General features: G+C 34.4%; 1 protein-coding gene across 2 annotated transcripts in view; it reads left to right on the forward strand.

Annotated features, from left to right (window-relative positions):
* The window catches only part of Slf1 (SMC5-SMC6 complex localization factor 1), a 69,263-nt gene that overhangs the window by 27,576 nt on the left and 24,016 nt on the right, over nucleotides 1–17,671 (forward strand). For both annotated transcript variants that reach the window (XM_057789895.1, XM_057789896.1), the window contains 10 exons: nucleotides 484–646; nucleotides 6,158–6,298; nucleotides 7,561–7,707; nucleotides 8,523–8,666; nucleotides 10,871–11,005; nucleotides 11,892–11,945; nucleotides 12,589–12,747; nucleotides 13,455–13,618; nucleotides 15,900–16,028; nucleotides 16,826–16,991. In XM_057789895.1, the coding sequence (XP_057645878.1) occupies nucleotides 484–646; nucleotides 6,158–6,298; nucleotides 7,561–7,707; nucleotides 8,523–8,666; nucleotides 10,871–11,005; nucleotides 11,892–11,945; nucleotides 12,589–12,747; nucleotides 13,455–13,618; nucleotides 15,900–16,028; nucleotides 16,826–16,991 (1,402 nt within the window). The remainder of the gene's footprint in view (nucleotides 1–483; nucleotides 647–6,157; nucleotides 6,299–7,560; nucleotides 7,708–8,522; nucleotides 8,667–10,870; nucleotides 11,006–11,891; nucleotides 11,946–12,588; nucleotides 12,748–13,454; nucleotides 13,619–15,899; nucleotides 16,029–16,825; nucleotides 16,992–17,671) is intronic.

Here is a 17,671-nt window from a genome sequence, read left to right on the forward strand (position 1 = left end):
CCTCTCCAAATCTGTGATTCTAGTTGTGTGCCACAAAGCCTAGCCAAACACTAGAAATGTTAACGGTCTCGGCAGCTGGTTTTGTTTATTTATTTATTTTTTATTTATTATGGTTCACAGTGATTTCCTTGGAGGTGTATTTTGGCTTCCACGGTAGCTGTTTACCTAAGTTTTTATTCATTGTTATTTTGACTTATTGCTGTGACTTGTGCATGTCAATTGCTTCAATATTCATGGTTCATCAAAACGTCCCATATGAAGAAATGGAAAGAATAGCAAGATTCTTAAACAATTGTTCTAGACAATTTAGGTTTTAAGAAATTATTACAATTGTTAACTTTCCATGGTCCCTCAGTGACCCAAGGGAATAACCTCTTTTTAGGAAATTTTATTCATATCCCTAAGGAAATAATTGGTAATTGACTGGATGAATTCACTATACTTCTAATGCTTTTTTCCCCCATCATCTACACTTTTATTTAGAGTTTTGGAGGCTGGAAAGGCAAATGTCATTTTACCAAAAAGTTCTCCAAGTGGGATCACTCATGTGATTGCCAGTAATGCAAGAATCAGTGCTGAGCGAGAACAAAAGAACTTTAAGGCTCCTTTTTATCCAATTCAGTATTTAGGAGATTTTCTTTTAGAGGTAAGTAAAATAAGTATTAGACTTTTAAAGCATTTGTTTTCATAAAGTATCAAGAGTCATTCCTTTCAGTTCTCGAATATCCTTGAATACCAGAGTTACAGATGCTCAGCTCTAAAGCATTTTTGTGAAATACATAGGGTTTATATGTCATGTATACCTTCCTGTGTACATTAAATTGTCTCTAGATTGCTACTAGCATGGACATATTCAGGACCAGTCAGGTTTAAGCCAGCTAGTTTGTCAAGTCCATGGTTTAGAACATGCAGAAATGAAGGGCTGATTGTTTCTATTAAAACTGAGTTCTGCCGGGCGATGGTGGCGCACACCTTTAATCCCAGCACTCGGGAGGCAGAGGCAGGCGGATCTCTGTGAGTTCGAGACCACCCTGGTCTACAGAGCTAGCTCCAGGACAGGCTCCAAAGCCACAGAGAAACCCTGTCTCGAAAAACCAAAAATAAAAAAAATAAAAAAAACTGAGTTCTGAAATTTGAAAGTGCAATAATTAGAAATATGAATATGGGATATTTTTAAGGCGTTCTCAATTTCTTAAATAGTCAAGAATGTGGGTATAGATTTGACAGAAGCTTAAGTTTAAACTTGTTTTATTTTCAGTCTCTACTTATATCATAAATGCTTTAGTGGTATATGCTAAAAATAATTTTAAATATTTTACCATACACTATAGTATATTAGCAGAGAGTGCATGACATACAAATTTGAGATTTCTGTCTCTTTTGGAAAGGAAAGAATTATTTTTAAAATTTAGAAATAATTTCCTTCCCTCTTCCACCTTCTTTCTTCTTCTTTGTCATGTAAATTCCAGGTCTCAAGTTTTTTTTTTTTTCAGCAGGGTTCAAACTCCCAGTGAAACTCCGGATAGATAAGTGAAGAATTTATGATTCATTCATAGGGTTAGAAAAAGCTCAGGATGTTCATAAATAACCTTCACCTATGAACAGTCATACTCCTTCCAGTATATCTCATTTCAGCATGAAATGATACCTGTTAACTCGTGCCAGTGACCTAGGATCACTTTTCAAAACTTTCCTTACTGATTTCTTATATCCAGTCATTACTAAGTCATACCAATTCTATTTCACATATCTCTTTTTTTTTAACTTTTATTTATTTTTTATTATTAATTAATTTATTTAATTATTAAAGATTACTGCCTCTTCCCCGCCACCACCTTCCATCCCCCCCCCCCAATCAAGTCTTCTTCCCTCCTCAGCCCAAAGAGCAAGCAGGTTTCCCTGCCCTGTGGGAGGTCCAAGGACCACCCACCTCCATCCAGGTCTATTAAGGTAAGCATCCAAACTACCTGGGCTCCCACAAAGCCATTACGTGCAATAGGATCAAAAACCCATTGCCATTGTTCTTCAGTTCTCAGTAGTCCTCATTGTCCGTTATGTTCAGCGAGACCGGTTTTGTCCCATGCTTTTTCAGACCCCGGCCAGCTGGCCTTGGTGAGTTAATTCAAACTGCTTCTCTTTTTTTTTCTAACCTCATACTAACATCAGGTCTTTTCTTTGTGCAGCTAGAATAAATTTTTAATTACTTAATGATATTCTACTTTGTGTTTTCCATAATTATGTCCCGATCACCTTGCACAAAGCCTGAACATGAATTCTTATTTCATATTTGTTAGAGTAGCAGAAATTATGGAAGCCTTTTGAATCTTCTGAGTACACATAATATGTCTTTCTATACTCACCTTATCCTGGCGAGCAGTACCACTCGCCAATTTGGAAAATTGAATTTAGTTTATGGTATGTATCTATTTGAACTGTGGGAAATGTCATTGTCCTTGACAGTGATTGATCTGGGAATGAGCATGTAATCAGATCATTGGAATAGTGAGAAGTATGAGAATTAAAATATTTCTTTCACAGTCTAGCTTTGATAAGAAGACAGACTTACAGACAAAAGAATAGAGATAGAATCTGGACACTTAACATAGCTCTAGAAGTAGGCACCTAAAATTCCAGAACTCTTAAAGGCTGAAGCAAAAGAATCATGAATCCCTGGCTAATCTGGGCTATATAACAGGACTGTGTCACAACAAAACAAAATTCTGACCCCTGTGCTGATACCTGAGTTTCTGTAGTCACCAATCTTACACTAGTTCTTTCATTGGCCCTCATTGCCATTCTGAAAGTCAATACTTAGTGTATTGAGTCGTTTTCAGTTGGTTTTCTAGTACTCACCACCAGTGACTGAAAGTTATTCTTGTATTTGTAAGTATATCTGAATTATATATTTTCTGTGAAGAATAATTAGAGTATTTTATTTAATAATCATACAGCCTTAGATTTAGCTGCTAAAGTATTAAAGAACAACAAATATTATGTCAACCAAAAGTATCAGGTAGCATCTATTTTATATACCGAGTTTTAAAATGCATTGTTTTGTTAAGTTCTGTGTCAGACAGAAGTACATAACTGGTCTAAATGAGAAAACCACATTGTGAATATTTCTAGGAAGGGTGAGAACAATAACTTCATTCGTTAACTTTTCTGTTTTTTTCCAATCTGTGACAAGAAACACATTATGCACCTAGTATACTTCCTTTAAAGTATCATCTACGAAGAGTTGTTATGTAAATTGACTGAGTTAAAAATGACAATCACAAAAACTCTTGTGTTCAGTGTTCTTAGACATTTTAGAAAGCTGAGTGGCAGAATTGGGGTAATATTTAGTCAAGGTTTGTAGGTTTTTCTGGAAGATGTGCAGTGCATTAGAAATGTGAATGGGGAACATCATATATCCATTTTTGAGGTGCTTTACCTCAAATGGGAAAATTCATTTTCTAGTAGAATACAGGTTACTAAAAATATGCAAAATAAGGGAACACAAAGGGGCAAAATTACTAATATGTGTTAATTGTTGATCTATATAAGATGTTATAGAAAGGAGAAGTTACCTTGGAATACATAAACTTCTTTGCACTGTCAACTTAAGGAAACTAAGAGATCAGGGGAGACAACTCCATGGACAAAGTATGAGGAGCTGAGTTCAGATCTCTAGGACCCGTAAAGCCCAACATGGTAGTACACATCTGTGATTCCAGACTCCTGTGGCGAAATGGGCAATGAAGACAAGGCTATCCCTGGAAGCTAATAGGCCAGCTAGCCTAACATACACAGGAACAGACAATAAGAAATCCTGTCTCAAACAAAGTGGAAGGTGACGATGACACCTGAACTTGTCCTCTAGCCTCTACCCATCACACATGTGCATACACAGGCATGCGTGCTTACACACATCATATACATGCAGATATTTTCTTCATTGAAGGAAACTTACAGAAATAAGAATAACAGGGTGCAAAAAGAATTTCTAAGTTAAATCCACTAGTTTTACCTAGGTTTACTTTACCTGTTCTGAGACATCAAGAAGTCATTTGTTCTATGCCGTCCTACAGGCGGCAGTATGCCGCTTGGTGTGTGAAAGGTAATTCCTAGTCTTGCTGTGGTTGTGAGAATTCTTAGAGCTGCTGCTCTGTGCCGACAGTGATCACTGTGGACACTATTCTAATCACTTACACTCTCTCATTTAAACCTATCTCTATGTGACGGTTGGTATTATATCATTCCACCTCACGTTGATTAAATTAAGGTACAGTGGATTAAATAAATCACCTGACATCCCATAACTTAGAGTACTTGTATAATGCACCCTAATGTGTAGATCTCCTGTATAGTTCCTGGAAAGAATAGAAAGTAAACATTATGTTTCTGGTCTTTTTGCTGGTGATAATAGATGTTTCTTTGTATTCTGTTTACCTGAAATCTTTGTGGAATTATACCTGATTTTAACCATTTAATTGTCCAGGCCTAGAGATTTATCTTCTTTCAACCATGTGAGGTTAAAAAACAATTTTTCTTGCTGCAAACTCTTTCAAATAGCAATTGTTTACAGACTTATGATGATTCTTTCAAAGGGAGGAAGAGAAGTTCTTATTCCAAATTTTCACCTTAACCTCTCTGAGCTGATGAAGAAATTCAGTCTTTCAGAGTTATTCTGGGGCTACAAAATTGCAGCCTGCTGAAGGGGGGGGGGGGGGCGGGGGACTCTTGCCTGCAAAGTACAGGAAACAGTTTGACAGACAGTTTAGATTCCCCCCACTCTTCACCCCCAACTCCCCTTCCCCTCCCTCTCCAGTCCAAAGAGCAGTCAGGGTTCCCTGCCCTGTGGGAAGTCCAAGGTCCTCCCCCTCCATCCAGGTCTAGGAAGGTGAGCATCCAAACAGCCTAGGCTCCCACAAAGCCAGTACATGCAATAGGATCAAAACCCAGTGCCATTGTCCTTGGCTTCTCAGCAGCCCTCATTATCCACCATATTCAGAGAGTCCGGTTTTATCCCATGCTTTTTCAGTCCCAGTCCAGCTGGCCTTGGTGAGTTCCCGTTAGATCAGCCCCACCGTCTCAGTGGGTGGGTACACCCCTCGCGGTCCTGACTTTCTTGCTCATGTTCTATTTTTAAAGATAGAGGCAATGGTTTATGAGCACAATTCAGATTTTTTTTAAGATACTTTGTTTGCAATAGCAGGAGCTAAAAGTGATTGTCTTTGTTGCTCTTCCGTAAGATTGGTGCTGAATTATTTTGCTGGTAAGAAGTCTTACCAGTGAAAGGCTGAAAAAGTAAACAGTCTATCCACAACTGGATAATTTTTAGGTCTAGACTTTACCTGTGTGTAGGTATGTGTAGGTGTGCTCAGGTATACTTTCAAGTGTAGAAGCTACCTTTTGAGGAGGCTAGCTGTTAGCCTTGGATATCATTCTTTGAGAACAGCCCACCTTATGTTTTGGTTGTTGTTTATTGTATAAGTTTTGTTTTATTTGCATTTTCTGTTTTTTTCTTTATTTAATTTTTGTTTCTTGAGACAGGGTTTCTAGAGCTTGCCATGTAATGTACAAACCCTAGGATCTACCCATCTCGACTTCCAAGTGTTGGGTGTCAGCAGACAAGGCTATTTTATTTGTCTGGATTCTAAGAATTGAATTCAGGCCTTCATGATTACATGGCAAACAGGTTACTGACAGAGCTCTCACCAGTTCTGAACTGTAGCTTTAATTTGCATAGGACTTTATATAATGTTTTTGTACTAGATGACTCATAAGGAGGATTGTTAGTAGACAAGGCAGTCTGATCATAAGTGGACAATTTTTAATATCTGAGTTGTAATCTTAAAATTTATATGGCTATATAAAATATTTTTGTCTTTGATTCCTCGTTAAATAAGTTTCTAAACAAAGCATTCTCTTTTTTTGTGTGTGTGTATGTGTGTTTGTGTGATATACAGAAATCACTATAATATAGAAAGTTTGCTCTAAGTATTGGTTCCTTGAAAAATTTTAATCAGTGTTTTATAGCCCTTCTTTTAGGAGGACTTGATCAGAAAGTATATGCAATTATATATTAAGCTGAAGTCCATAAAATATATATAATAAGTATGCATAATACCACTATTATACTTAGTTAATGGCCTAAATTTTTGTTTACGTGCAGAAGGAAATTCAGAATGATGAACATTCTCAAACCAGTTCTGGTTGGACCAAATACAGCAATCAAGAAAAAGGGAATGATTTTAAGAAAGACACAGGATTTCTTGAAATGAAAGCTTATGGAGAGAGCATATATAGAACCCAGGTAAAATTTTGTGAGTTAAACATTCTCTAATTTTCCTAAAGAATTGTAAAGGAGGGCCCCTTCTTGGTAAAAATATTATAAACCTTGGGATCTGAAGTCTAGCATATCACCCTTATCTTTTTAACTCATGAATTGAATATATTGGGAAGTTTGTGTAAATCTGTGTTTTTAGGACTCTTTGAAATAATGCATATGTGCCTAAAGAATTGAGTTCCTCAAATATAGTATATTCTCAGCATATGCTTACTTAAAATCTCTGTATGCTTGATGTAGCACGAGCTTTATAGAACTTTCTCATCAATGAACACTCTGGCCATAAGCAGTCTAAAGTCAAACGTGTACGTTGAGTAAATAGAACAGAGTTTGAAACATATTAATTTGCATTAACATAGAGAACAAGATACCAGAAAAAAAAACAAAGGAGGAAGACTGCAGCTGTTGTGTAGTGTTTCACAGGCACAAGTTAAAAACAACAGCGATGGCAAAGCCTCCTTGGTTCTCCCATAGCAAAGCTAATGCTCATCTCACATTATGTGCAATATGTCTCTTTGTTAGTTCATCAAATCACTCTCTCAGAAGCTATTAGTTTAAACTGAAACATTTGTGTTCATGCTAGGAACAGTTTGGAAGTTTTTAAAATTTGTAATTTCTTAAATAACATGACAAGATTAACTAAAGATTAAAATACTTTATCCTTTTTGCTCCTATTCCTGAATGCAGTGGCATTTGTGTGCCTTTAAGACTTTTTTCTATTAACATGTGTGCATGTTTAGTAAGGGTATTTGAATTGATGTATCTGAAATATGCATTCTAAATGAAGTATGAAGCTTTTACATACAGTAAGGAGTGTAAAATGATGAGATTATCAAAATAGATTTCATTTTATTAAATATATAAAGAGATAATTATTGCAAAAGATAAGGAAGTTATTAAACTAAAATTAGGAGGTTATATATAAAATTAGTGTAGAAATTTCTTATCTCTCAAAGAAAAGGGATTGTAATACTCCTTACTCTGAATTAAATAAGCATGTTTACTAAGTATATCTGGTAACTTACTATTTATAAAATGTGGCAAACTAAAGTGTATTTTTTTCTAGCCCTTTCGGCATAACTAGAATGTATTAAAATTCATTTTACATTTTAAAATTAATCTTATGTGTGTTGTATAAAACCTGCTTTCCTGACATTTTCTGTGTGACTCCCAGTAGTTGTATTGAAGCTGTATTAATCCAGAGTATATTTAATTTTATAAATATGCAGAACAAAATGGAAAATCATGATGAAAGTGTTAATGGTAGATTTGTTCTGAGTGAACATCACAAAAAAGAAAAATTCAGAGACTGCAGAAAAGATATGAAATCTGTTAAAAAGAGAAATGCATTCAGAAGACATACACATGAGAATCAGGTAAATTTTCACAAAAGTATTCATTAAATTTACTAAGTACAATGTAAGTCATGAATGTCTTGTGAAGTACATGTACAGAAGCGTTATAAGACATTTTGCAGTGTTTCTAAAGGAAGAAAATGCCACTTTATGAACTCATTAGTCAGGGAAAGAATCAGTCTCATCAATTTTTAAGCCATCTCTTGTCATTTCCTAACTATATCTTTTCCATCTTACTTGGAAGTATCCCTTATTTTAGAACTTATTTTTTTTCCCTTTTTTTTTTTAAGCCTTGCTTGTTAATGAACATTTGTATGTCACACTATTCATGGATGTTCTCCTCATCCGTGTGTTGATGAACACTTGTATGTCACACTGTTTATGGGTGTTTTCCTCATCCATGTTTTGTTCAGTTGTGGTGCATTTTTAAACGTCATCCATTTTTGTTGTTGTTGTTGATGAGTATTTGGGTTTTATTTGTTTGTGTTTGATTGATTGTTTTGAGATTATCAAACAGTTCTGCTATGAACAGTGAATATTCTCTTGTGTGACTTGGCACACATGTGTAAAAATCACTGTAGCTAAGAATGTATTTCTAGGAATGAAGATATTGTTATCAGGGCAATGTGTGCCACCTGTTCTTCATGATTCTCAGCTGTTTTCTTAAATGATTTTTGCTAATGTATACAGGTGTGTGGGTGAGATTTTCCTGTGTGTAGAGCTTTATTGATAATTATATTAAACTTATGATGTAAACTCCCCCCCATTTTTAGCTTATTTGGATTTTATAACATTTAATACATAGTCTATTTTGTTTAATTGTGATCAAAATACAGAAAGAAACTAAGAAAAAAGTTAAAAGTATCCAAAGGAGTTATATTTTAAGGAAAATGAGCAGAAAAGAAGGTTACTGCAAAACTGATGATGAACATGACACGATAAGAAGTACTTTTAAAAAGCGTGTGCATTACAGGGATAAGGTGAGTAATAGGGTGTATGTTTTGAAGTTTTCTTTGTGATCAGGCAATGTGGATATTAGAGATGCTTGCTGTTTTAATTCTATATACTTTGCTAAACTCTTATGGGCTAATTCAAGTTGTAAGAGGTAGTTACTAATAAGCCTGAACAGTAGGCCATACAGTTTATAATTTTTACAAGCTTCCGTGTGTTTATTTGGAACTGAATGACTGCGGAACTGGGAGTGACAGAAACTTCCATCCACATAACATTTTATTTATGTATTTATATATACATTTACTATATTATATACATTAAAATATAGTTATTATAAGTCTATAGTAAAACTTTTTATATGAATATATAAGGAAATTGGGCTAATTGTGATTCTCAAATTAAGTTGTTTTTCATAATTAAAAAGGAAAAGAAAATATCTGAAAGAGACAATTTCTTTTTTAACTTTTTTAAAAAATTTGAGATTGTAATATAAATAAATACATTTTTCTTTTTTTCCCTCTATACCCTTATGCATTCTCCTCCAAGTTCATGACCTCTTTTTTTAATAATTCACTAATAATCATGTATATACATGTATTTTCATATGTGTATGTATGTGTATTCTAACCTGTTCAGTCATATAATGTTACTTTTTGCATATATGGTTTTTGAGCCGACCTGTTGGCTCTGGAAACCAATAGGTGTGTTTTTGCCTCGGGAAAAAAATGCCTCTTCCACTCCTGCCTTTCCTCGGTTGCCTAATGTTGTTTTTGTAGGATTGAGGCTTTATGGGCTTTCCCCCATCCACTTTGGCATGTCTGTTGGTGTCTTCCTTGTTCAGCTCATGTTTAGACGGTAATATTACTGAAACTTTATTGGGTATAGCTTCTGATATTATTGGGAAACAGAGTCTCACATAAACTCCTTGACCCTCTTACTCTTAAAATCTTTCCTGCCTCTCTTCCAAGTTCCTGGAACCTTGGGTACTGTAAGTGTATATTCATTGGGGCTGGGTTCTACAATTCTGCATATTGATTACATATGGTTTTCTGTAATGGTTTCCTGTCTGGGGGAAGACTACCCTCTGTGAGTATGAGAACAAATATAGATTGCTTTTAAGGATTATGCTCACTTAGTAAATTAGAAGTGTTGATTTTCCTCTAATAGCCCTGACTTCATTAGCACTAAGTAGATTTCATGTATCATGCACAAATTTCCTATTGTTGATTGGTTCCTAACTCCGGGTAGAAAGCTGTTGGTTCCTGCCATTGTATGCATGCCACTACTGCCTCCTTAAGATTATAGTGCCATGTGTTTATTGATGTGGTTCATGGGCTTCATGGCTGGATACGGCTCTTAGTTGCTTCCATCCTTTTGAAGCTTGCATAGAATTTCTGAAGTGTATGGTGTCTTCAGCAATAGGGATTTACCTTCCACCTCTTGGAGGGTAACAAGGGCAATAGGAGTAGGCTGTATGTTTTGGGAGTCCCCTGCACAGCCCTGGCCAACAACTCAGAAGAAGGTTTCTCATGGCTGATATTGGGGTTTTTGTTTAGGTGTTTTTTGGCTCTTGGTTGGAGCACCCTTGTGACTGAATCTTTTTAAAGTGGAAAACACCACTGTAAACTACATCTGTATGTAATTCATATAATCTCTTCAAATACTAATATTGTTTCTAATGTTGTTCTTCTCTGGTGGAATACAAACCTTTTATAATAAAAAAGATAACCTTTTTCTGAAAATGTAACTTTATTTTATAATCCAAGTCAGAGCATGTGTATATAGATTGAACATTTTAAATCCAAAAATCAAAAGCCTGAAATACTTGAGAACAAGTGCTTCTTAGTGACACATGATGAAAATTTCTGATGTAAAGTCAAAATCCATGCCTCTGTGTTATGGGCCAAGCAAAACAGACTAGGTATACCTAAGTTGTGTATTAAAGTTACCTCCAGGCATGTATATAAGAAGTATAAAGAACATCAATTAACTTTTTGTTTAGACTTTGGTTTTATGATAAGTTCAAATGAAAATTTTCTAAGGTACTAAAGATTTAGCTCAGTGACCCAGCATTTGCCTGCCAAGCTCAGTGTCCTGACATCACTGTGTGGGCTTTAAAAGCAAATAACGAAATCACAAAATGTAAGTGGGTTTTCTATAGTCTTTTATTTTTTGTGTGTGTTGAGTATTGTCTTTAGTGCAATATCTAAAGTTCTTTACTTGTATGCAGAAAGAAATGAAGAATTCTCTTCATAATGATTATGCCAATGAATCAAAAATCAAGGATGTCAAGGCAGATATGGATCTCACAGAAGTAAAAAATGCCTTAAAAAAGCAGATATACAGGGACATATATAGAGCTCAGGTAATGCTTTTCACACTAAAATTCTTTCTTTCGTAAGATATAAGTGACTGGGAAGTATGTTTGAATTCTGCTTGTTTTAATCCAGACACTTGGTAGTATTTAGAGGATGCTCTGTGTTGGTAGGTCCTTGAAGTCTGACACTTCAGGCTAGCTGGTTGCATTACAGCTTTGCGTCTCTGATGAGCTTAAGAAAGGGGCTTGAGAACAGGTAGTTTACATTTTTCTTGTTAAAGCAGGAACCCGCTTGGTCTACCTTTACATTTCTAGTCAATTAGCATTTGAATTTATAACTTTTTAGTAACAAAATTCAATGTATTTATAGCTTCTCTAACAATTTGTGTATTGCTTTGCCATCCTTTATTGATTTCCATTGGCTTGCTTAATGAATACCTTTGTAGAACTTTCTTGAATTAGGATGTTATCTTTTATATTTGTTGCAGATACTTTTCACTATAACCTTTTCTAAAAATTTTCAAGTACAGGTAGTTTAAAACAATAAAAGAAGTTTCTATGTGTGATATTTAGAAAACATAAATTCATTTTTTTTCTCCCCTTTGGACTTTTATATAACATGTCCTCTGTATTTACATTTAATTATTAAAGTACTAAGAAGAATCAGATCTTTAAAGTAAAAATGGCCTGAAGTCATTTTAATTGAGAAGACAATAAAACTAGTCTATTCATGAGAATACAATGACCCTAAAATGATGATAGTTACTAATTTGAGTCAGAATGAGTATAGAGTATTATTGAGTAGAATAATTATAGCTATTAATGTGTTCCTGAATCTGTTTTCAATGTTTAGCCAAGGTTTTGTGCTTTGTAAACTGAAACATATTTTTCAATTTAAATTGTTAAATCTAATTATATGATTGTCATTTTGTAGGCTGTCCGATACAACTGCATTAGAACCGATAAACAGCCTGTATACAATGTAGAGGTAAGGGGCTTGGAGTTAGATGGTTATTTGAGTAAAAAAAGGAAGTGTAATTTTTCGTTATTTTGATTTAAGATAATGTAATCAGAAATGTGGTGGGAAAGGATTATTCTTTTGGGAAAATTTTTCAACACAGCTGTCAATAGTGCTGAGAAAAAAATGTATCTAGTGCTCATTGTAGGTGAACTATATACTTTTTTATATATCTTGACTTTAATAACTACTACTTTGGTGTTAAATTCTTGATCCAATACTTCCAAAATATTTTCTGTTATTTATCAACCATTCGTTTTTTTTTTTTAATGGATTATTTTCTTCCATGTACTCTTCAGAAAGGGTCCAGTTAAAAATTGACATCTTCAGATTTGTAAAGCAAACACTTCCTCTCTAAGACTTTCTTTAAGAGGAGCAGTTTACCACTTCAGGCAATGAAAAATAAGAAAGAAACAGCGAATGATACTTTTGCAAACCTTCTAGTTTTTGTTGTTATTGTTTGGGTTTTTTTGAGAGCCTTCTACTAATGAAACAGTTCAAAAGCTGTGCAGCCTGTGTTGTAGTAAGGACAGGAGCCACCTATTTACTAATTCAAGAGCTGATCTCAGAGCTGAACTTTTCTGCCTTCAGACAGAAAATTTTTTTTCCTTAGGGTAAAAATGCAGAGCTCCCCAGAGGGATATTAAACTTAATTGAAAGCCTCATAGAGGGACAGTTCTTTAAAGAAGCCATCGAAGAGCTCTCCTCCTTGCAAGCCCAGTATGTGCCCCCTGTGTGCCTTCTCCATGCCCTTCTAGAGAATGTTCTGCAGGTAAGGACACTAAGAATCATTTTTTAAAGAATGCTAAAATGTAAATATTAATTGTAATTCTTTTTTAAATCTCATTTTACTTGAAAGTGCAGTACCCATTGTTACCACTTTTTCTATTTTTAACAATATTTACATACTATGAATGACTTAGCCTATTGAAAAATGGTCAGAATATACTGTATAAAAAACATTGTTCAATTAAAAAAAGAAAAAATGTTACCTTTTTTCTGTGACTGTAAAGTGACGGAAATGTCAGATTATGGTATCAGATTGTTAAAATGCTTTTAGTAATTAATAGTCATTTTCTTTATGGTATACAGCTTAAGTGAATGTAATTAGTAGAAACAGTTAATTGTATCTATGGAGAAATGGTCTTCTTTCATGTTCATTAGGGTGCTGATTTTAATGCCATGGCAGGGATAAACTATGCTGTGGTATATGAAGCATTTTCACCTTGGCATTCTTTAGAATGTTCCTTGAGATTCTTAATCTCACTATCATCCTATATGAAAATCCCATATCTGCTACCCCTAATACTTAATGTTTCTGATGTGCGAATGTATACAACAGTCTTCCCTGGTATTTAAAACTGATGTAGTAGTCTAATCACAAGATTGGGCTAGAATTACTGTTCTAGATTTAAACTAAATTACCTGGCGGAACTATTTTAGCTACAGTATTTTATTTTGTTTATTTTTAAATAATAGGATAACATAGATACATTTTCTGGTCGATACTTTCATATATTATCAGCTCTTCTTCATCTGCATCCTCCTTGGAAATCACCAGCCATGTTAAGATACTACTTAGAATTATTTCAGTGTCCAACCTGTAGGAAAGGAGCCTGGTCTCTGGTAGAAGTGCTTATCAGGTAAGTTATTTTGCATATGAGGATGCATACATTTGTCTAATAGTTGTTTACTGTTTTTTAGGAACTAATTTTAATAAAGTGTATTTGTGTTTTTAGAAAAAATATGAATGCTTATGTTTTGTATTTTGTTGCCAAACTTATAAAAAGGACAAACTTTATATTGATTATGTTTGTCATTTTTTTTAAAAAAAACTAAGTATACAAAATAGGATAATGCCACATTTTAAAGTTTTTTTCCAAAATGATGAATTTGTATTTTTTGAAATAAAAATTATTGAATATAAGCATCAAATTTTAGTCATAAAAAGCAGAAATATTAATCTTGATATGCAATATCTAGTTTATGGGTTTATGTTATTATAATTAGATATTTGAATTCTTACCATCACATATTGTTTTCCAGATCCGTCACTACATATGTCATCTCCCTAGGCCTTTCTTTGTTTTCTGGGTGTTTCCAAAACTTCCTGTTTTCTTTCCACTAGCTAAACTAATTGTGATTTTATGATTTCTACTATAACTTTGGTAGTCCTCCTTTGTTAGAAAGATTTTTTCACTTATGTATCCACAAATGTCCTTCATATAAGAGCAAAAAGATACTTGGGTAGCTAGGCAAAGTTTAGATCTTTATAAGTTTCTAGAACACATAACCAGGCTTTGTTGCAGAATAATTGGGATGAAGTATGTTATAAACACTTGAGTCAGCAAAGTGCTTGTCACATGAGCATGAGAACCTGTGTTTAGTTCCCTGAACTTTTGTTTTAAAAAGCGGGTATGGTGACAGTATGCTTTTAATCCTAGCATTGGGCCGAGGCAGATCTGTCTGTCTCTGAGACCTGCTGCCATCGTGAGTTCTGGGTTCATTTATAGCTCCTATTTTGCCGGATGTGGTGGCTCACACCTTTAATCCCAGTACTTGGCAGTCTTGTAGCCTGGCCTACAAAGAGAGTTCCAGGAAAGCCAGGGCTGCATAGAGGAACCCTGTCTTGGGGGGGGGGCAGGGGGGAGCTATTATTTAAAATATAAGGTGACAAGTCATTGAGGGAAATACCTGATATCAACCTCTGGTCTCCACATGCACACAAACATGTATGCATATAAGCAAACACACAAAGATAAGGAAACTGGTGACAGAAATGAAAAGCAACAGATACATTGTTGATATTATCAATTTATAAAAAAAATGGAGTTAAATAATGAATACCGTTGCTTAACTTCAGTCTCTGTAAGTCTTAAAATTTATTAGTAGTCTTGCTTTCTCTGTAAAAATACACTGCAGGACTGGAGAGATGGCTCAGGGGTTTAGACACTTTTTGCTCTTGTTGAGAACCCAGGTTCTATTCCCAATACCCAAATGCTGGCTCACAACCCTCTATACTTAAAATTTTAGGGGATCCAATACTCTTACCTTCTGACCTCTGCTGGTACCAGATACACACACAGTGCATAGGCATACATGCAGGCAGAAACCTCCACGTATAAATAAATTTACAAACTTGTTGATTTAACAATCGTGTATGTGTATATGTGTGAGTTTGTGCACTATAGAACTGTGCTAACAAACTCTTTCCTCATATGCACGAGCCAATTCAAGTGTGTAATAACACACAGCAATTGCCATTTAAAGTTCTATTATACGTGATTATGACAAGATAAAAATACAATATTTAATTTTGAAAACTCTTAACTATGAAGCTATTTACTCTTGTTTATTAATGTAGTGGAAATGAAAATAATCATGGGTAAGAAGTATACTATACTTAGTATTATAAGCTGATATCATGGTAGATCAAAAGGACTTGATGAAATTCCTGTGTCTTGGTTCTAACCAGTGAAATGAAGTGAGCAGAGTATTGACAGTTGCTAGATACTGTATTGAAACAGAGAAACTAGATTTGTGTTAAGAACTAAATCTTAGCCGAGCAATGGTGGCATACACCTTCATTTTCAGCACTCAAGAGTGGGTAGATCTCTGTGAGTTCAAGGCCAGCCTGGTCTACAGAAGGAGTTCCAGGACATCCAGGGTGAAACAGATAAATCCTGTCTTGAAAAACAGACAATAAAACAACTCAACAACAAGAAAAAAGAACCAAATCTTTTATATTTGACATGATTGAAATTTAAAGGAAGAAAATATTAAGAAAATTTTATTGAGCTTGCTTTAAAAATGTTAAGGATTTTGTTAAAATTGTAAAGTAGTCTTTAAAAATAAATATTTTGTCCACAACTTATTCAGTAACTTTCTTTTCATGAAATACATTGTTGGGTTCTTATTATTCAGGTCTTGCCTTTTCAATGAAGGTTTCTGTCATCAAATATCAGAAAATATTGGTTCTAAGGTGGTCCATCTTACATTGCTCAAGTTTTTCTTTCATTTACTTGAAAGTGAAGTACGGCATTTGAGTCAAAAGTAAGTGCTAATCATAAGAAATACTTTGCCATAGTTCCGTTGTTTATAATTATATATGTATCTCTCTTTAATAAGTCTTCTACTTTATGTTTCTGTATAGGTTTTGTTTCCGTTTTTTGGGGGGTTTTTTGTTGTTGTTGTTTTTTTGGTTTTTTTTTGGTTTTTTGAGACAGGGTTTCTCTGTGGTTTTGGAGCCTGTTCTGGAACTAGCTCTTGTAGACCAGGCTGTTGTTTCCGTTTTTAAATACATCCCAGTGGCAGTGACAATTTGCTTACATTTTTTTTTTCTTTCTCTTCAGTTCATGTTTTTCTTTTCATTTAGAAGAATATGTTTCAGGAATATATATATGTAAGTTATAGGTGATATATATTCATAAATGCCCTGTATACATCACTGGTTTTTATTGAACTGAGACCATTTTTTCTGCTATAGGCACATTCATATATATATGTATCAATTCACACATGTGTGTATTTATGTGAGAGACCAAAGAAAGGCTCAACCTGAGAAGCAGCCCTCAGTAATATCCATCCACATTGTTTTTCAAGACAGTGTCTTTTGTTGCCCTGTAGCTCATAGACCTGCTTGACTCGACTTTCCCAGCACTGGGACTATAACATACTCAGCCCATGAGACTATTTTTAATATTTTGTCCTTTATTATAGCTCTGTTGTAATCTTTATATATTATCACCTTTCTCAAAAACTGGTGACATTCTTGTTCTATCAAAATAGGTCTAATAACTGCTGTCATTACATTGGCATTATAATTTACTTTTTGTTTTTGTTTTTATTAGATTGTGTGACTGGTCAAGTTCTCAAAGTCTAAAGGAAACAGAAAAAGGAATTCTTCTTGAAATCTTTTGGTCAGGGAGTGAAACTTCAGGACTTTTGACAAAACCAGTAAATATGCTTTTAGAGTGGACTATCTATTCTCACAAGGAAAAATGCAAGTCTAATGATGTAAGTTGGATTACTTTACAAAACAATATGATCTATGGAAAATTCAGTTTTCCCTCCTTATCTGTAGGTTTCACAAATATGGATTCACCCAGTTCATATAGAAATATTCAAAAAAGTACCCTTCCTATCGAACATGTCCAGACTGTCTTATCATTATTACTTCAGCAGTCTGGTATAACAATCATGTCACATTTAGATTGTATTAGTTATAGGTGATCCATACACGATCTGAAACAATGAGAGGATCATGCACATGCGGGCATCAGAGTACTGTGTAAGAATCTTGAGCATCCACAGATTGGGGATCTGTATAATTGAGACCTGTGGTATGTCCCAGAAGGAATCCCGGGCATAGATGTGAGGGATTTTGTCCTTTGCAGTAGCTTGTGTTTTTCTTTTCCTTTTATAGTTTGAACTCCTTGAACAAATTTGAACCCAAGTTTGTTACCGTTTGCTATGTAGTTTGTTTATGTGTATGGTAGCAATGTTTAGAGGGCAGATTCTTCGTCATCTCTCATTGAGACATACTATCCTGCAAGATTTACATGTCCAGAATTGTAATCTCTGTAGTTATCATTCTAAATGTTTTATTTTTAGATCTTTCATATATATATTTATATGTGTGTGTGTGTATATATCTATATATAAAGTATATAAGTATATATAATATATATTTTAGA

Source organism: Chionomys nivalis, chromosome 15 (assembly GCF_950005125.1).
Source record: "Chionomys nivalis chromosome 15, mChiNiv1.1, whole genome shotgun sequence".
NCBI lineage: Eukaryota > Metazoa > Chordata > Mammalia > Rodentia > Cricetidae > Chionomys > Chionomys nivalis.